General features: G+C 37.1%; 3 protein-coding genes across 4 annotated transcripts in view; 2 read left to right on the top strand and 1 right to left on the bottom strand.

The window, feature by feature from the left end:
• ppp3cb (protein phosphatase 3, catalytic subunit, beta isozyme) overlaps positions 1–988 on the bottom strand; it is a 45,881-nt gene extending 44,893 nt beyond the window's left edge. The window contains 1 exon segment of the mRNA XM_056250208.1: positions 501–988. Within this exon segment, the coding sequence (XP_056106183.1) occupies positions 501–558 (58 nt within the window). The 5' untranslated portion in view covers positions 559–988.
• Positions 989–2,675: 1,687 nt separating this feature from the next.
• Positions 2,676–12,409, top strand: ube2d2 (ubiquitin-conjugating enzyme E2D 2 (UBC4/5 homolog, yeast)). The gene is made up of 7 exons (XM_056250239.1): positions 2,676–2,952; positions 4,199–4,262; positions 6,094–6,125; positions 6,511–6,588; positions 6,960–7,065; positions 10,330–10,423; positions 11,252–12,409. Exons 1-7 carry the CDS (start codon positions 2,929–2,931, stop codon positions 11,295–11,297), a joined length of 444 nt encoding a protein of 147 aa, XP_056106214.1. The 5' UTR covers positions 2,676–2,928; the 3' UTR covers positions 11,298–12,409.
• A 931-nt stretch (positions 12,410–13,340) lies between these two features.
• zgc:110843 (uncharacterized protein LOC541492 homolog) lies at positions 13,341–19,601 on the top strand. 2 transcript variants are annotated; one of them, XM_056250241.1, is made up of 3 exons: positions 13,341–13,506; positions 16,565–16,737; positions 19,375–19,601. In XM_056250241.1, the coding sequence occupies exons 1-3, from the start codon at positions 13,434–13,436 to the stop codon at positions 19,462–19,464; spliced, it is 336 nt and encodes a 111-aa protein (XP_056106216.1). In that variant the 5' UTR covers positions 13,341–13,433; the 3' UTR covers positions 19,465–19,601. The 2 variants fall into 2 exon arrangements, with proteins under 2 accessions (XP_056106216.1, XP_056106215.1); XM_056250240.1 differs by having other exon boundaries at positions 13,343–13,506; positions 16,535–16,737.
• Positions 19,602–20,696: the final 1,095 nt, after the last annotated feature.

The following is a 20,696-nucleotide window of genomic DNA, read 5'->3' as shown; positions in this document are numbered from 1 at the left end:
TTTTTTTACTTTGCTTTTTTGAGATAGTGACTGATTGCAAAAAACAAGGACTAGATTCTGATGAATGAGCATTAATGCTAGTCACTATAGAATAAGAATTAGTAGCCTAGCCTATATAATGAGGTTAATGACGCAGAACTGAAAAAGATACTATGAATTACTTGCAATTAATAACATAATTATAGATGTTAGTTTCAAGGAATAAATGTTCAAATGGATTGCCATATCTCGCCTGCATCAGCATCACTGAGCATATAGGGAGCCTTAATGGGTTTGCCAATCTCATAAAGAAAAGAAAGAGGTTTTTTTAATGCAAACACACCTTCTGATCATCATTTGATCACTGATCAATCATTGATGCATTAATTATCACGTTTTCAAAACCTTACAGTGCATCATCATAGAAAAAGAATCATCGCAAACCATTCACAATCGCATAATGCTGCATGCTTAAATGTGCTGAGTATGATTAATAAAGAACATAACAACAATGCACTTACATTTGATTACGCGGTCGGTAGGGTTTAAACCCATGATGTCTGTGCTGGACATTCTCATGGGTTGTTGTAGATAACGGGGAAAGTGCGCCTACTCCTAACGGGTGAGCGTGAGGTCTTCGGTGCTGCGGGATGCGCGGGCTGCAGAAGCCGCATCACTTGGTGCGTCTCTCCTCGGTCCACCGTCGGTCAGAGGGAAAGATGTGTCGCAGCTGATCCGGGGGAAACAGTGATGCTGGGGATGCTGGACTCTGCCTGGTGCCGTGTGGGGGCGGATGGGTAGACAGATAGATGGATGGATGGATGGAGCAGCAGCAGCAGGAGGGGGGCTGGGAGACTTCTGCTCGGTTCAGGGTATCCTCAGCGAGTTGCAGCACCACCCCGACATGGCGAAGACAGGAACTCCCACGCTCTGGCTTGCAGGGACTGCCTCATACCGCCATCACGCGGAGGTTGATTTGGGGTTTCCCTGCGCACGAGATGAGAGAGAGAGAGCGCGCGCGCCAAGGCATTGTTGCTGCTTTATTGACGTCAGTCTTTTTAATGCTTCATGGCGTAGAAACTCTATCTAATATGTACAAAATACAGGAAAATGTGTATTATGATAGTTGAAAGAACAAACAGCTTCAATATTATTATTATTAATAATATAAGGCCTAGGCTTTTTAAATTATCTATCCATCCATCCATCAAGAATGTTATAAATACCATTAGAATGCTGTTTCGTTACTACCCATGTGGAAAAAGACGCAGCCTAAATGTATTAAAAATGTACTTGAGTATGTTTTTACAATACAAATATACTATAATGCATTTTAATACATTTACCATTACGTCTTTTTCACCTGGGTGTATAACAATTGTTTTTTGGTATTGCTGCATGTTAATACCATGGATTTTGGACACCATTGTGTTATTATAAGTAGCTACCATATAATAGCATGTAAATAATGTATGATAGTCATTCAGTACCGAGATATTTATCATAGTATCATTGCATCATCTATTACCATCACTTTATGGTGCCACAGCACATATTTTGCAGTATTTAGTTGTCTTGTATTAATAATCAGTATTATTTTGTATTGCATTGTATGTTGCACATCAACAATACTATTCTGTTCTATTCTATTGTAACTGAATGATTCCACCTCAGTCCTGTTTTTTTTGTGTTTTTTGTTCAATGAATGTGTTTGTCTGAATGGGGTATGGGCATAAATCTGTGCTGCAGGATAAAGATCAGGATATCACGATGAAACAAAGTATTTTAGGAATATAGGCCGATAGTTTGATCTTTTTGGATTTGTGTAATCAGGATTATGAGGATCAGACAAAAGCATCTAAAAATATGTGCTATTAATTGTTTAGACAATCAAATATTAGAAATGAGAACAAAGACAGGTAAGACAATAAATAAAGGTTTCTAATGCATCAAATCAATTCTAATCAGAATACATATATATATATATATATATATATATACACCATAAAGTGATATATATATATATATATATATATATATATATATATATATATATATATATATATATATATATATATATATATATATAATATGTATAAATTAAACCTAAAAATATACAGGTAAAGTGGATTCTTAATAACATAACTTAATGTGGCATGTTTGATAAAAAATAATTAATAATTGCTAAATAATAAAACTTGCACAGCAGTGGTCCCTAGTTTCACACACATTCCCTTATCTATAGACGATAATCTCGTATTTTGCCACAATAAAACATTAATTTATCAAATATCCCTCCGCAACAGTGAAACTTCCTCTAGTCGAGGGTATGTATGTTATTGCCATTTATGTTGAAATTGTATAAACTGCTCTCCTCATTCGAATGTAAATATGACTTACAATAAACATCTCGTCAGATCATATTTATATTCTCATAGTTCTTTCCATTCTACTTCTGAGCTGATCATCATCAAGCTCGTTTGTCGGCTCGAAATGGAAGCTTTCAACCACAGGCTTTCATTTGGGCTCAATAGCATTAAAGTCGCTGAGCTGTAGCCGCCATTTTGGCTCCGCTATTGCATCAGTTTCGTGATTCACTACAGCATTATCTAGCAACTGGCGTCGGCGCGCAATCTGTCCCCGGCGACTGCGTCCATTGGCGGAAGGATCTGATTAGAGCAGCGCAGTCTGCGTGATGCGGTAGCTACTCGCTGCCGCTGCTGCAGGAGGAAGGACCGAACCGTCCGCTACCAGCACCACCTTTCAGTTTCGCCTTCAAATTACACCAACCGGCTCCGTCACACACACAGAACACCGACTGAATTATCACCCCAAGGCGTCCTTTATTACGACACGCGAGGGGTTGGCCGCGTCGAAATTATAGAAGCGCCGTTTTAATCGAGAATAAGTCTGGTTTTGTGTGTTTTTGACAGCAGTAACAGCACAACAATGGCTCTGAAAAGAATCCACAAGGTAAGAGAAGGAAGTCACGGGCGCCATTGCCCTACTCCGCATCATCCTTCCTATTTTACCCTGGAAAGGCGATTTAAGCGATGTTACTGAGAAGTTAAAAGTGTTAAGTTTGCCGCTGGTGGGATGACAAGTGTAGCAAAGCACCCCGGTTCGACGGTTCGGCCCGGGCTAACGGTTAGCATGTTAGCTGGCGACACTCCGTCGAACTGTGTGAGACTGATATAAAACGATTCTACTGTTCCACTTTTGTTTGTCTCCCATCGCTTTTTTTATCTCAAACAGAAATAAACAGTCATTTGAAATGGAAGTCGGTTTGCAATGGCTCACTTGAGGATTAATGTTATCTCATGATAACGTGTTAGCATGCTAACCCTTCGTAGCCAAAAATGCTAAAGGCCCGTTTGAAAACCTTAAACAAAGATCGTTTATATCCTCCGCAACATCTTCGAGTGACTGTTTTTATCATCAATATATTAATGTACAGTATTATTATGTTGCATTTGTTTATATCGTGCTGTTTTGGGTTGTTAACTGGCTAACCGTTCAGGGAGAGGCATCTGGCCCATCAGTTTGCTTTCGCATTTAACGTTGTGTTTTAAGTAATTTTCGGATTAGGCTATATATGTGGCTTATATAGTTGAATATCTTTTTGTCCTTCCTTATCAACATCTAAATATTTGGTGCTTAAATCCAACTGTTCGATTTTAAAGCCAAACTCTCACATTATATATCTGGATATTTGAGGTTAGCTCGTGGCGCAAGCAAATTGACGTTATGAACGTGGTCCAAAGCATTCATATTCACACTTATGACCCCTTGTTGGGTTTTTCTGACAATTTTGAAGGTTTTTAATTCTCTCGGGTTTCAGTAGAACATACTAACCTGAAAACAAATGTTACATAAGCTGTGGTCACCTCTCATGTCATTACAGCAGCAATAACTCCCATTACACAGACTGTTATGTGTCTGATTTGATATTGACCTCTTTATTCTCTTCTTAGTCACCCAACCAGTGCTTTGGTTTGGTGTATTTTACTGTCATTTTGTCAAATGCACAGATATTTGGAGTATTTAGTTTCGGTGTCAGTTTCTCAGTTTCATTTTGGTGCTTCATTGTTAGCAGTGTGTACTGCAGGTGTTTCAGGAAGGTGATCTGGACAGGTGATTCACAGCTTTACCTGCTGGGTTTCAAGTCATGGTAGGTGAGCACTTTTTAACCTCCATTTTTGTTTCTGTTGTGTTGCAGGAGCTGCATGATTTGGGCCGTGACCCACCTGCTCAGTGTTCAGCGGGCCCAGTAGGGGATGACAGTAAGTAAATCGTTTTACCCACCGATGTATTTGACAAACTAGTGTACGTTTATTCTTCCCAATTCAATTTACAGGTTCAATTTACATTTTGAATATGATCACTGGTAATTTCTGCTTTGATTGTGTAGCAAATTCCACATTCACTTTTAATCCATGTTCCTGGTTTTGTTTTGGACGATTCATGGTGCATGTTATTCTAAAAACAAAACATTTTGTTTTCGTATTTTTTATCGATTTAATGAGTTGTTTGCCAGAATAACCTCTCTTTCGGTTCTTCCTCATCAACATCCTTCATATATAGACCACTTATCATGATCCAATTCATTCAAATTGATATAAGTTCTTAAGCCATATTTTTAGTCTAAGGTGTATCAACTTGAGCATGTTTATTTTTATTGTTAGACATCGTAAAAGCCTGTATTTTAAGTATGCATGTTAAATTCAGTTTGAGAAATACTACTAATACATTATGGTGTAACAACTAGTCACCTACTGTCTGCTGACTTTGTCTTAAAGGCATAGATATACTTTTTATTGTTTGTTTTTTCGGAGTGTTAAATGTTTAGAGTCAGCTCTATATAATTGCTGTCGGGTGGACAGCACATGCTTTTTTTCAGGAAATGGATTTTTTATATATATATATATATATATATATATATATATATATATATATATATATATATATATATATATATATATATATATATATAATTAGCCTAAACTCCATGTTTTCAAAGTTGATATTGTGGATTTATATATGTTCAGACACTTGCATGGGTCATTATATTTTTTAACATTTTACAGAAATCAAGATCCAAACCAGGAAAATTCTGGACACGCGAGTTTTTAGCGGCCGCATCTGAGGCAGTTAGTGAATCAAATTACGTTTTCAGCAACATACAGATTATGAAGGTTATTGTAGCTATGTGGACGCTCAGTTCTTTTCTGTCATTTGGCCAAAATCTCATGTTATCGAGCGCATGCTATTTAAGACGTACTGCCTATGACTCGATGACAAATGCTAGACTAAGACACTCTTCTCTGCTCCTCCAATGCATAAAACATTAGCCTTTATATATAGTGTTTGAGTAAAGAAAACACTGTACTTATTAAATAACCAGTTCTTTATTTACTTTCGCATTGCAAACCAGCAGAGACGGTTCAATCTTTATTCACAATAGAGAGGAGAGGAGTTATGAGATTTTAGCGACAGTTTGAGGAGCCAATGGAGTTATGAGGTTTAATCTCATGCTCTTTTAATACTTTTCATTGGTTAAATGTTTGTAAAACCAACAGACAGACAAAAAGGCTGACCAATCGTAATGATTTACGAAAAAAAGATGAAATATGAAGATACAAGGTTTCTGTCGTACAGCGACAATATGGTGACTTATAGGAACTGAATGGCTTCAATCACATAATGTCAGTTCTTTTTCCTGTCTGATCATATTTTCTGTGTGCCTTGATAGATTTGCTCATCATCAATATCTAGTGTGAGGCTGAACCACAAGACAACGGATTGTTTGAACTGACATATAGCATATATAGCTTCCCTCAAGAGTCGCCACTTTATTAAACCATGAATCATACAACCATCTGACCCACTTAGTGCCCCAGAGACTTGACTGAAATATGACAACATAATTGTACCCAAATTTGCTTCATCATATTTTATACAGTATTCCTCAGTGGGCTCTTTTATTTCTGACCAGACTGATCCTGAGCTTGCAAATCAGAATTGTATCTCTGAGTTTTAGAAAGATTTTAAGAATGTAAGATAAACATGATGTTATACAGGCTTTCTCTGACGTTTCTGTTTGTCTTCTTTCAGTGTTTCATTGGCAGGCCACAATAATGGGACCAGTAAGTATTTTTCTTGTATCCCCTATAGTAGCACACAACATTACAGAAATCATTTGAACTAGAAGCATAAGAATGTTGTCTTGAAATTACGTTGTCTAAAAAATGTGAAAAGTTTTTTTATATTTATAATTATATAAAAAAAAAAAAAAAAAAGATTAATGAAGTTAGACCAGGTTTAGTTTTAGAATTTTTATTAAAGATGAACGTACATTTTTTTTAAATTATTTTTTAATTTTGTTTGTCTATATATTTAAACTTTTTAAACTTTGTTTAGAAATATATTTCACTTTTTTTCTCTCCATTAATATAGCTGGGGCTACTGGTATGGCGTTAAACTATAAACAAACAAACACATTTTATTCTAATTAAAATGTTTACCCTACAGAATGACAGTCCTTACCAAGGTGGAGTGTTCTTCTTGACCATACACTTTCCCACAGATTATCCCTTCAAACCGCCAAAGGTCAGTAACGTCCACACCAGTTTGGCACAGGTTCTCAGGTGTTTTGGTTATCCTCAGGTGCTGCTTAATTATTTGTCTCTTTAAATCATCTCATTTTACCAACCTGCACTTTTTTTGGCATGACATGAGGAAATGTTTTTCCTCCTGCCATATATTCAAATAATTCGGCTTATCATTACTGTATATCATATGCAGTTACTGAATGCAGAGAATCTTGTTAATGAATTTAAAGAATTTGTTTCAAGGAATCCAGTGCTTGTGTTTGGATTTTAATCTACATTAAGAACTGTTCTTATGTTGGCGGTAGTAATACTGTTTAGCCTGAAACGGGTGTGTTTTGTGTGCTTATGTTTGTCTCCTTCCTTTTTCAGGTTGCATTTACCACAAGAATCTATCACCCAAATATCAACAGCAATGGCAGCATCTGTCTGGATATTCTGAGGTCACAGTGGTCACCGGCACTCACCATCTCCAAAGGTAAATCACTGCCAGGTTTCAGCTATTAGTTTTCAAACTGTCTTTTTGACAATTCATTCCAGAAATGTTATTTTCTTGGCATCAACCTCTATGTTCCCATGGTGAAGCCTGTATGGATTTTATTGGGTTGCTTCCATATGGACCCACGTGGTGCTCTTGAGAATTCTGACATATCCTACATTAATATTTTAGAATATTTTGTTTAATTAATATGGACATAGCAATAACATTGGACGAACCAGATGCATTGTTTAAAGTGTTATAGCACATGTGCTAATTTTCAACACCTGTCCATAGGGGCTTTTACAACAGATAAAAACACATTAAGCAAAACAAGGCACATTTTACACATGAGTACAACTTTGGCCCGATTTAAGCCACTGTTTGAGCTCTCTGGTAAAGATGTTAATATTGTTCTGCAGTTTGAGTCCAATTGGGAGAGAGTTCCATAGTGTAGCCCCTTTGAAGGAGAAGCTAGACTGTCCAAAAGATGTTCTGAACTTTGGTAGCACACAATCCCCACTAACTGAGGCTCTGGTGGAAGGTCTAAAAGAGCCCTGACGCCTCTCCATGAGGCCAGAGAACAGCGGTGACACACAGTTGTTCAAACATTTAAAGGCACACTGTGGAACTTTTCAACCTTTATAATATATTACCAAAACCCATTGAGATGGTACATCGACTTACAATAGGTTGAATGACACGTCTGCCGAAGCCTGAAGGTGTCTGTATCGCTTTTACTAGCACTATGTAACTTCGGGTTTCGGGTAGGAACCCGAGCACAAAAAGAACTACAAAATTCGACCGCTTTACGGCATACGTCACTTCCCCCACCACCCCAACTTCCTCAAATTCTAACGTGAGAGCTCAACTCGCGGATTGATTGCCGACGTCTGTATGTTGTCGTCATGGCTGAATCAACAGCTACTCGGAAGAAAGCGAAGAAAGCTAAGATTTTGTCAGAGGAGACCAAAAAAAGAAAAAGGGAGAGTTTAAAATAAACATCGGCATAAAAGTGTATATATAATGTAATATTTACTGCGAATTCATGTAACAAAACTGATATAAGTCACAACATACTGCCGTATACAAATGTAAATGTTAATTTTTTTTTCCCTTTCAGCTCATATATGTTTGTATTTGTGTAAAAGGAAAAACAAACTGAAGACTACAAATGACGGAAATATGTAGTGAGTTATATCAGTTTTGTTAAACGATTTCCCGACTACTCGATTTCATCTCCAACCCATTGCAAAGAGATCCTGAAGACGTTAATTGTTTGCTTCAGGTGTGTTTGATTAGGGTTGGAGATGAACTGTGCAGGACAGACGATCGGCAGGAGCAGGATTGGGCAACCCTTGTCAATGCGACTTACCTGATCAGACATTGTTTTCTGCATATGCTACTTTTATTCAATTTGTTTTCTTTATAGGATTTATATTATTAATCTTATATTTATATTATTATTTTGGTCAGTAGTGAATCGATTAACTTTCTCCATCATACAAATCAAATGCCGTCTGCACACACATAAAGACACGGGAGGTTGACCGGTTGACTGTTTGTTGACTTTTGCGACAATGCTGCGGCGCTTGTGGCCTCTAGGGGCACTAGACGTGAAAATTACAGGTCGAGCGCACCCTAGTGGCCAAAAATTCCACAGTGTGCCTTTAAAAGTCAATTTCAAAATACTAAAATTTACAAAATTTTCAAAAGTAAAAAGCTTGTGCTTTTGTATGATATCACAATGATGCCATATCATAGGTTTCTTGTCAAATATCTTAATTGCCTGTTTATATAGAGAAGTGAGTGGACGCTGATGTTTGTGACCATGCTGTAATACAGTATGACAAATGTGAAAAAACCATTGCATGCATAAACAATAAAGCCGCGTGATGTGACAACTCTCCTCTAATAAAACGAAAACAGTTTAGATTTTATTTGACTTTCCTACAAACATAGTTTACTTGACTTTGAAACTTCAGATGTTTATCTATTATAATACCCAAATATTTTGTTTCATGAACCTCTTGAATGGGTTCATGGTCTAAATAAACTTCAAAGATGCTGTCAGGGGACCTCCGGTTGATAGAAAAACCCATTGAGAAGGTTTTCTGAACATTTAAAGTTAAACGGGACAGCTGAAGCCATCTTGAGATGTTATGTAAAGCCTTTGTTAACTGCTGCCCAGCTAGCACAGTTGTTTTTGCTGACACATGGATAACTGTGTCGTCAGCATAAAGCTGGCAGATTACACCCTGGCAGCAATCTGGGAGATCGTTTATATACATTGAAAACAACAACGGTCCTAGTACTGACCCTTGGGGCACTCCTAGGCCATTTGGACTCAGATTGGATTTTACAGTTCCTACTTTCACACATTGTTCTCTACCCTCCAGGTAGGACTTGAACCATAACAGAGCTGCATTTAAAAATTGAAATTGCTGTAATTTCTGCAATAAGATACAATGGTCCACTGTGTCCAAGGTCTTCTTCAGATCTAAAAACACAGCGCCTACGATATTCCCTTTGTCCAGTGCACCTTTAATCTGTTCCACCAAGAAGCATCCAAACACAAATTAAGCATTGAGCATCCAAACACAAATTAAGCATTGAGCATCCAAACACAAATTAATTGTGTTTGTATGCTCAAGCTCTCTCATAGCTTGAAGTGCTGTGAGAACTGCTTTAAATAATGTAGCACTCCAAATCCTTTTGGGTATTGAAATTTGTTACAAGTACAATTGAAGAATTTTGTGTTATGTACAGAATTGTCTGACCTTTTTAAACTGAAATTGATCAAGTGATTATCTGTATCTGCCATGAAACAGCCTTTGAAGCTGGTATGACAAATGTCTGCATACAGTGCATAGGAATTATTTCTGTGAATAATCTGATTCTTTAGTTTAAAATATGCATCTTTAACATGAGAGAAATAAAAACTAGAGAAAGCAATGTTGGAGAATATTTTCAGTGTTTCTAAAGCGTCTAATTGTAAATGCATGCAACTTAAGGTAAATTTGATGCTTCTCACATAGTATGTTTAGTGGGGTTTTTTTTAAGAGTACATTTTCTAACTATATTGTTTAAATTTCCATTTCATGTACATTTGAGCTGTTTGTAACAGATTTTTGGTGCTTAATTTATTCCATAAGGAATGAGTGTCCTGATATTAGATGACAGCTGTTTAAACAAGGACAACTCTTTTTAAAGTGCCTTTTGTGTTATTTTTACTTAAACTTTTCCTTCTCTCTTGCACTTCAGTTCTCCTGTCCATCTGCTCCCTGCTGTGTGACCCCAATCCGGACGACCCCTTAGTACCTGAGATCGCCCGCATTTACAAGACTGACAGGGAAAAGTGAGTGTCCTCCTGTGCACTAGATCAGTATCACTCACTGTGTTTGCCCTAACGCTCTTCCCCATAGGTGCTGTCTTGCAATCATTTGCATGTTATTGCCTACGCAGTTTCCTATTTATATTTGTCACCTTTCTTCCCTATGGAGGTTACACTGATACTCTGAAGTCTTGTTTTGTGAATAATTTGCTCTCTTTTTTTCTGAGCCTTGTAGTTGACTGTAAAGCCACAGCAAAAGTGGAAATGTTTTAAGCTTGCTATAATATATATATTTTTTTTTTAAAGAAAGAAAAAAGCTGTCTTCAATAGCTCAAAAAAGCAACAGTGTTTTCTTTTATCCAAACAATATTGCACTGGGTGTGATATTTTGAACAGGACAATTTGTTTATAATCAAATTCAACAGAAAAGGTAGTTAAATACCAGCAGGCGCCTATTAGATCTTTTTTTTTTTTTTGAACTACTGTTACTTGCAAACGTAGGTGGAAAAAGCAATTGAGGCTGAATTCTTATGAGAATTCAAGGGATTACTGAAGAGTTCCTTTATAATAGCATGTCAGTCATTGGTGATGCCCAACATTTTTCAACATGTCAAAGGGATCGAATCACGTTTTCATCCATCTTTAGAGAAGTTGATTGTACTTCCCAAACACATTGTCAATAGCATTCTTTTGACCATATACAATCCTGCACTGATGTTTAAGTCCATTGTAGTTGTTGACTGGCCCATATTTCAACAACAGGTTCTTTTTAAAGTCTGTATTACCTGTTATGTGTCATGCAAATATTTTGCTGGAATGTGAGCTGATATTTTTATTTGTCTTCCCTCACAGGTACAACAGAATAGCTCGGGAATGGACACAAAAGTATGCAATGTAGTTTTGGAGTTAGAATCATGATGGGAGAAAATGACACCTCTCCATCTTAAGATTAGGGGAGATTTTGAACGTTCAAAAGATTAAAAAAAAGAAAAAAAGCTTAAGAAAAAAACAGATCTTGTTGGTTTCCATTGGAGTGCTTTCTTTAAGCCACGCCTCCCCTCACCAGAGCACCTCCCCCACTCTTAGCCCTCTGGCAGCCATGGTGTACATACTGAAACTTCAGCTGTAGCCCCTTTTCCTCCCCAAATTCAAACCTCCACTCCACAGCTCCTGCTTTACCTTCTCCGTTGCTATAGCGACGTACCCGCTGCTTAGGATCAGTCCGTATCAATTTTGCTGTAGAAGATGTTTATGGCTCTAAAAGCATTCCTTGTTGTTTTTAAGAACTGGGAAGGGAGGGCTATATTATTATCATTTTTTGATTTCTCCCTGCAATTTGTGATAGTCTGGACATAGAGGGATATGTTTTTTACAGTTTACTTTTTCATTTCCATTTCCTGGGCTTCCAACTGTACATTGGATCAGGAAGTTTTTTTTTTTTTTTTTTTTTTGAGTTCTTTACTGCAGAGAAGGGAGGGGTATGCTGGCTGTCTTTTTGTATAAAATCTATCAAAGGAATTCTTTTAAAATCATAGCAGTTAAAGGAAAATGGACCTCCTGTCTTCTCCTCTGGAGTATTCTAATGGACTTGAATACTATGAATATATATATTTTGTTTCCATTTGCCATTGCACAGACTCTCTACCCCTTTCCTTAGCCACGACCAACTTCACAAACATTCACCATCACGAAGGGTTTTGGACCAGTTATTTAAAGCAGTCTCTATAACATGCGTCTTATTGTTTTTCTTTAGTTTCTTCTCTTTCCCCCAACCCACCCTTGTAACTCATAGTTTGCTTTTTTTTCTTTTCTTTTTTTTTTCCTCTTCCCTTTTCCTGCTCTTGTTGAATTAGATGCTAACATGGTTCAGCCAGACTCGATTGGGTCCCAAGGTGGGAGGACACAAACTCCTCACAGACAAACTTCTGTATATTTAATTTCCTGACAGGCTCGTTGAGCTTTGTGTGTTGATTAAAACTGTGTAATAAAATGATTACTAAAGTCTGAAATGCTTTGTGTCTGCATGGGTTTTTTTCTGACGTATTTATTAAACGGGTGGTACAGGTCTTGTTGCAAAAACACTAAACTTTGTCCTTTGTTTTGGTTTTATAGTAAAGTAAAATTACTTATCTGCTTGCCCAATCAGTGGTCATTTTGACAGAAAACAAATGTAATCAATTGCAAAATGATTGCTTAAAGTTGCAAGTTTTTTCCCCCATAATTATTCATACACTTTATAGGAGCTTTTTCCAGTTTGGTGTGGAGGAGCAAAGCACTTGAAAGTAAAGTGACTGAGGCTTGGTTTTACAAACAGGGCAGGCCTTAGTTCAATTAGGATATTTAAGTAGCTTTTATAAACGTGTCTTAGAAAAATCATTACTGGTGTGCATCTTGAATGAAGTTCAATGAATGACACCGACATATTTTAAGATATGTCAGTGCAAGTTGCTTTCAGTTAAAACAGCTTAACATGCATTTTAGTCTGGACTAGCTTAAGCCTTGTTCTGTGGTGAATTTATTCCATGCACTGCAATTTACTCTAATATTTCAGAAAAGTAATTATTTTACTAACTATGGTATGTTTGTTGCAAGAAGGTGTCATGAAATGTTTAACAATTTGGGTTATGGGCAATTGCAAAATAATTAAAATCATTTGAATTATTTACTGATTTTTATATTTTGGTTCTTCATTCTTTTTCAATATGAAATTTTGTCGACTGACAGTTTAAAGATGCTTCAATTCCTTTTTGCAGTTAAGTGAACGCTCAGTCGAGGTTTTGTGGTTTATGCAACATTTTATATTACGAAATATTTAAATATCAAGACTTAAAACATTACCAAACTATTAGTGGAGCACTAAGAAGGGATTTGGGCCCCATGTTCACACCATGTGCGAGTAGATCACGCTGTCCAGCCATTGGTCAGGTGTTCAGTGACGCAATCACGCAGAGTTTCCGCAGTCACGGCGTCCCTCTGGTTCAGCGTCTTTCAGACCTTGTGGTGCCCTTAAACTTGAAGTTATAAGTCTACCGTCATGGCATCTCAAGTGCCTGGGCTTTCAGCTCTGATTAAACCGGGGTTAATTCCGGGTTTCAAGGTTTCTAAAGGTAAGAACGATTTCTGTTTTAATATAAAGCCGACGCCGACGGCAACCTTGATCGATTGTTGTCTAGCAATGCTAAGGAATCAACACATATTTGTCGGCATGTTCAATTTAGTGCTGTGAATCCGCATATTATATTCATTTTAGATTTTAAATGATTTTAGATTAAGTTATATTAAATTGGGATTCTAACATGTAAACACGCTTACTGCATGCACGCGTTATTATATCATAAGTGCAGGCATTATAAAATGCATTTTGGATATTTAAATCAATGCAATTATAGGCAATAATTAAAACTACATCTTGATGATATGTCACTGTACAGCATGTGTTATGCGGCAAAGCATGAGTTTGACAAACTCGATTGTGTTCAAATCTCGGGAAACATGACATAGAACGAATAGTTATTTTGAGTTATTTATAGAATATTTTAAATTAATCATTTGAAACAGATCGGTCTGAACGATTCTTTCACGTTTTAGCTTTCACGTACTTGCAGCGATGTGTTTACAACTCTTTTTTATGACAGTTTTTAGAGTATGTCATGTCGAGTATGTCAGTGATCACGTGATGACGTCTCGAAGAATTGCAAAACGAATATTGTTCATAAGAACCGATTCGTGGAAATCAGTTGAACAGTCCTAGGTGAATCAGTGAATCCTTCTCACATGACCAAGATGAGAGACAAATGTAGAACCTACTCACATAGTACGCGATTTCGGACGCAGTTAAACACCACTAACATCCAACCTGGATTTACACAGTCTGTATCAGTGTCGACATATTGATACTTATACATACATAACTCGTGACTACATTTTAGTGCTGATAAAGTTTCATGGGTTTAGGCCAGCCAGGTGTCATGACGACTTTAGGTCACATGACACATAAAGACATATGTCTAATCCCAGTAAATACCTGTTTTCTGTACAGCATCTGTTTTGTTGTGTGCTACAGATATAATATTTATCTGCAAACCATTGGCTGTGTATTTGTTGTTTGGGCACTGAGCTTCTTGGTTTACTGATATAAAATTCTAAAGTTATTTTATCTAAAACTGTTTGTTCCAAAGGGCAATTTTGTTTTGTATGTATAATTGTTAATTAATAACTTCCTGGTGCGTGATGGTGAAATTGTAATTCATCTCGATTTTCTTAATTCATGCATTGCAGAAAATATGGAGCTATTAAATTAGGCGAAATTAAATTGTGAAATTTATTTATGATGTTCTTTATAAAAATATAAATAAGCGAAATTAAAGATAGAAAATCATAGGTTTGAAAATGAATTAAAACCAGAAAGCTTTGTAATATGACCACAAACTATTCATAGTTGGACATGCTTTTTTAATTACGGATATTTAATCCAGAATTCAGAAGAAAAAAATCTGTAAAAAAGGAATTTGGAAAAAATATAAAATAGTGCCCTACCTATAGATCATAACACCCATAATTCAGTTTTAAGATGGCTGGACTTGGCTGAGGGTCCACAATCAATCTGATTTCTGCATGTTCCCAACACAAAAGAAGCCTTATTTTTGAAATGCATTTCTATTTATTTATTTTATTTGTATTTTTTTTTCATGTAAAAGAAGTCAAGTCAAGTCAAGTCATCTTCATTTATATAGCGCTTTTAACAATGAATTGTTTCAAAGCAGCTTTACAGAGATAAACATATAATTTAAGGTAACAGATTGTTTTGGCGTTATAGCGGTTCTTGAATAATGTTACTTCCAGCTAAAGTTAACTTTGATTGATTCACCTCCGTCGAAATGATCAGACTTTAAACGCGAACCTGTGATTAACGCTGACGGCGTTCACATGCTCATTCAGAATTCTATAGTTATGTGCTTTTTAAAATATGTGCGCAGGTTTGTAATTCATACAACCCAGCCTAAACAAACTACTTTTCTTGCCTATAAATTTTGATACAGAATTTTGTTTTATTTTATCACTTCGGGGTACGCGAGCCGGAATTCACAGCGCTTTATCTGTAGAGTGGGAAAGGGATCCTCCATAGGGAGAGGATAGTGGATACTTCAGCACTGCATTGTCATCGGGTCCAGGCGAATCTCCTTCGTCAGATCTGGACACGGCCTGGATCCGGCAGGCTGCGGGAAAACCTCGGGATAAACAAAGACACTAATATTAGCGTAGATGCCATTCTTCTTATGATGTAGCGAGTACATCAAGATTTAAGGGAAGTGTTCCCAGTTCCGGCTGACCTAATCTATGCAGCCTAACATTGAATTTATAGAAGTCTATAATGTATTATGTGTATGCTAGGTCAAAGAGATGTGTTTTTAGTCTAGCTTTGAACTGACAGAGTGTGTCTGCTTCCCGGACAATGGTAGGAAGACTGTTCCAAAGTTTTGGTGCTAAATAGGAAAAGGATCTACCGCCAGCAGTCGATTTAGATATTCTAGGTATTATCAACTGGCCGGAATTTTGAGATCGCAATAGACGTGAAGGACTATAATGCGTTAAGAGCTCGCTCAAGTACTGCGGAGCTAAGCCATTTAGTGCTTTGTAGGTAATCAACAATATTTTAAAATTTATACGATGTTTAATAGGGAGCCAATGCAGTGTTGACAGAACCGGGCTAATATGGTCATATTTCCTGGTTCTGGTAAGAACTCGAGCTGCGGCGTTTTGAACTAGCTGTAGTTTGTTTATTAAGCGTGCAGGGCAACCACCCAGTAGAGCATTACAATAATCTAGCCTTGAGGTCATGAACGCATGGACTAATTGTTCCGCATTTCCCAATGAGAGCAAATGGCGTAATTTAGATATATTTTTAAGATGGAAAAATGCAGTTTTACAGATACTAGACACGTGGCTTTCAAAAGAAAGGTTGGTATCAAGAAGACAATTTATCCCCCTCGTCAGACCCAAAGTTTAAACAAAAGCTTACCTAGACAATAGAAATATGTGATATGCATTTAATAATGAAAGTGATGCTGAGTGTGTAGAGCAGGCAACCACCCGGCCCTCTCAAAAACGAGCGCCTCCTCGTGTGTGCATTTGCAGATCAGCTGACCCCCATCGTTCCCATTGCAGTGGCTGCGGCTCTGAGCACATACCTGCTGACGCGCTACTTCAGTTCACACAGCAGTCCCGAGAGCAGGGTCAACATGTCAGTCAACAAAGACAGCCCGAAAGTAGTGCACAGCTTCGACATGGAGGACATCGGCAACAAGGCCGTCTACTGCCGCTGCTGGAGGTCCAAGAAGGTGAGTGAAACCACCGCGATGAATCATGTTAATAGGATGTGAATGCCTGCTGAATGAACCCCCTGGTCTGTTTGTTTGGAGATCATCTGTATGAACTATTTTTAACCCTATAAAGCCTACTGTTTCATATTTGATACATGACATTCTAAGGCCTCTAAATTATCAACATGAATAAAACTTTGCTGAAAACCTCTTGCACACTATCTACTACATGCCTTCTGTCGTCTAATTGGTAGTTTACACTTTTTAAGCAAGTAAAAGACCTTTTAGTATAATTCTAAAAACATCCCCCTTCAGGCCGTGTACATGTGTTTCTGCTGTGAAATATTTACTGATTTTTATCAAATAAACATAAGAATAACTTTTATCGTAGGTAAGATTTCAATATGAACACATACTGGACTGAAGCAACTTAGGTTTACTTAATTATATCATATTTTAACATGGTTTTTCTATAAAATTAAGTAACACTTGAGACGACAGGCTTTTGAGGAACGTTTATTTGTTTATCTCTTTTTTACATTTACACGACAACGATGTTCTAAAAACAGAAAAGTTTTTTTTCCTTTGCGTTTTTCACTTACAGATGACGACATTGTCAAAATGATCCCCGTTCACAGGGATCCGCAAAAATGACTAAAAACGTTGTATTCTGCTGCCAGGCCAGTAGATGGCGATGTCACTTTGTAAAGAACACAACACACCTATAGACTGAACACGTGATACGCATGCGCATGACGTCGCCGTTTTCACAAATTCGTGTTTTTGTAGTTTACATGGAGAAGATAACGATATTGTTTAAAAAAAACTTGCACTTTGAAACCTGTTTTCAAAAGTTTGCGTTTTCAGGCCCCCAAAACGCCGTTGTCGTGTAAATGAACAGCCAAAACGCATAAAGTTTTCCATTTTTAGTCGAAAACAGTGTCGTATAAATGGCCTCTTAATCATCATTGTACTGTTTACCCACCTGAATAAAAACTATAGAACTTTCATCATAAAACTTAACATTTAAATTACAACTTGCTAAGGTCACATTTAAATGACAATGATGTACTAAAAACAGAAATGTTTTTCCTTTGAGTTTTTTTGCGTATATATATAAACTTTATTACAGGCTCTAGGCCCAACAACAGGACATACACCACACACACACAAAAAAAGAATTACATAAACATACAATACACCCTTTTTCACAAAAATCTTAAAAAGGCACTCATACCAATGCTTCCATAGGTGTGATTGATATCGGACCGAGCTAAACCTGGGACTTGTGAGCCTTACTATAATATAGTTTCTTGACTCATCAAGTCGACCCATAAACTTAAACATTAGGTTCCTCAAGAGGGCCTGTAAACAGCTTATAGATGCCAACGTTGTCAAAACCAGTCCGTTCACATGGATCAGAGAAAACGACTAAAAATGCTGTATTACGCTGTCATGCCAGTAGTTGGCGATGTTTCTTTACAAAATGACACTATGTGCCTATACGCTGATTTCACGCAGCCGCCATTTTGAAATCGAAAGCGAGGTTCCGGTGGGAAGAACCCCGGAAGTACAGATAGACAACAATGCCTTGGACTACCAACCTGAAGCTGCTGCCGCGATTTACACTATTGGATATTAATATCCAATATAGGATATGTATATAGTTCGTTCCTGCTTCTTTTTTTACGTTCTGAATTATATATTAAAAAATATATATATTTATAAATGAATTTCACTGTATATAGTCTAAAGTATGAAAGAAATGTATATACATTTTTAGAATAACTAATTTCTACATTAAACACAACAATACGCCATCGCATTCGCGACTCTCCTATGATTAAAAGCGACACTTCCGGTTTTCTTCCCACCGGAGCGATTTCAAAATGGCGGCTACGTGAAATCAGCATATAGACTGAACATGTAATATGCATGTGCATGAAGTCACCGTTTTCACAAAAAATAATAAAATAACTTTCAAAAACTTCAAAATCAGTTTCCAGGCCCCCAAACGTCATTGTCGTGTGAATGAACGGCCAAAACGCATACGTTTTCCATTTTGTCAAAAACAGAACTGTAATGTACTGATTTACATTATACAATCTTACGTATAACATATACATACTAACATATTTTTGCTCAGTTTGGGCTACTGAGGTGTTTTCTTCCTCCTCATAAATTATACTATATGAGCCATAAAATCCTGCTGTTTCAAATATGATACAAATGAAGAAGTATATTAATATGAGAATTATGTTTTGTATGTCGTTTTGGACAAAAGCATCTAATGTAAATGAAATGTAAATGAAGGCCTACATAAAACACATTTTTTTAGATGTACTGTACACATTTTAGATAAAGGTTAAATAAACTGTTTCATTACAGTTATTTCTGACTATAATTTGTAATGTCAGGCTTTTTAAGGGTTAAAGGTATAATTGTGAATTCTGTCATGTATGCACACACTCATGTCACTGTTTGCCGCGTCCTGAAGCGCCATAGTAATCTATAAGAGCTTCCTGTCGATGTACTAATGCAAATTGCTGGAATAAATGTCAAAACCACATGTTGCATGCAGATACGTTATCATACTCTCGGAAAGATCATCATGCGTGGTTGTGATTTGTATGTATTTGTTTGTTCCCTGGACAGTTTCCCTACTGCGACGGCGCACACACCAAACACAACGAGGAAACTGGTGATAATGTCGGACCCCTGATCATTAAGAAGAAAAACCCCTAGATATTCAGTGAGTGTGTGTGTGTGTGTGTTTCCATCAGTGTTTTCCATCCACTGGAGGTGAGAGTAACTGGACGAGGATTTCTCTTCTCAGTGTTAATGCATCTCGTTCACACAAGGACTTCCTGTAGCACTGCAGACATGCATCAGCAGACACACTGTAAATGCGGTGTGGTTTTACGCTTGGTCTTCCTCTCCAACTCTAACACGACCCATATAATTTAAATGTGCTTTAATGTACTCTAAAACAACTTTGCACTACAGCGCAGATGAATGTGGATGAGTGGCGGGCCAAAACTCCTACGCACAGTTTAATTAACATTTTAGTGATTATGACTTGAACATGTAGTTTTTGCCATATTAGGTGTAAAACTAAACCGGTTCCATTTTCAAGACTGCATATAAGTATATTTTGCTGTTCAATGAAAAATGTGCATTTTGAATAAACGTGATTTGAAATGGTCGTCTTGTGTCGTTGTTTCATGCTCTATTCTGCATATATTCACTATGCAGGGTTATCTCTACCCACAGTTTTGAAACAGGATGTGGGAGATAATGTGCTCTACTTCCTGTACCGCTGCAAAACACAGGAAATTAGAAGATCCCCTGCTGCAGTTCTGCTTACAGCCAGCAGATGGAGCCACTTTATCAATTCACTGCTCCTGCTTTTATTTTGAGGATATTGTGATCACCCCTGTGGCTCTAACGAATGTGTGAGGTTTTAAGATAAAACGAAAGGCTTTTTTATTTTTTGATTTTTTTTTTTAAGCAAAGACTTGAAAATACTTGACTCAGATGATTTTTAAATGCTGGGCAGCCCAATCTGTTTAGCTTCTCTAGACCATAGTTGTGTCCCAAATGACGCTCTATACAACACTGTACCATGTAGTGTATGAATTTTATAAGGCTATTTTGTCAGCCCCTCCCCTCTTCTACATAAGTAAAGACAGTTGAGCGCATGAAGTGTCCAACATCCCACAATTTTTTTTTTTTCCGGTTAATTAAGTGCATCATCCGGGTATTTAAAGTGCACTCTTTATATTTGGAATTTTCAGCGTGAACACTCGCACTATTATACAACAAAACGTCATACTACTGTGCATAACTACGCAAATTGGGATGCATCTCATGTTCTTCAGTGGTATTTGAAAGTTCTGGAGCGGATGATCAAATAATCAATACATTTCCGTTATGAAAGTATGCATATAAATTATTTAGTGGTTTTATGTTTGTTT

This window comes from Rhinichthys klamathensis, unplaced genomic scaffold, assembly GCF_029890125.1.
Source record: "Rhinichthys klamathensis goyatoka isolate OS25496 unplaced genomic scaffold, OSU_Roscu_1.1 h1tg000068l_1, whole genome shotgun sequence".
Taxonomy (NCBI): domain Eukaryota; kingdom Metazoa; phylum Chordata; class Actinopteri; order Cypriniformes; family Leuciscidae; genus Rhinichthys; species Rhinichthys klamathensis.
This window is presented reverse-complemented; position numbering and strand designations above follow the sequence as displayed.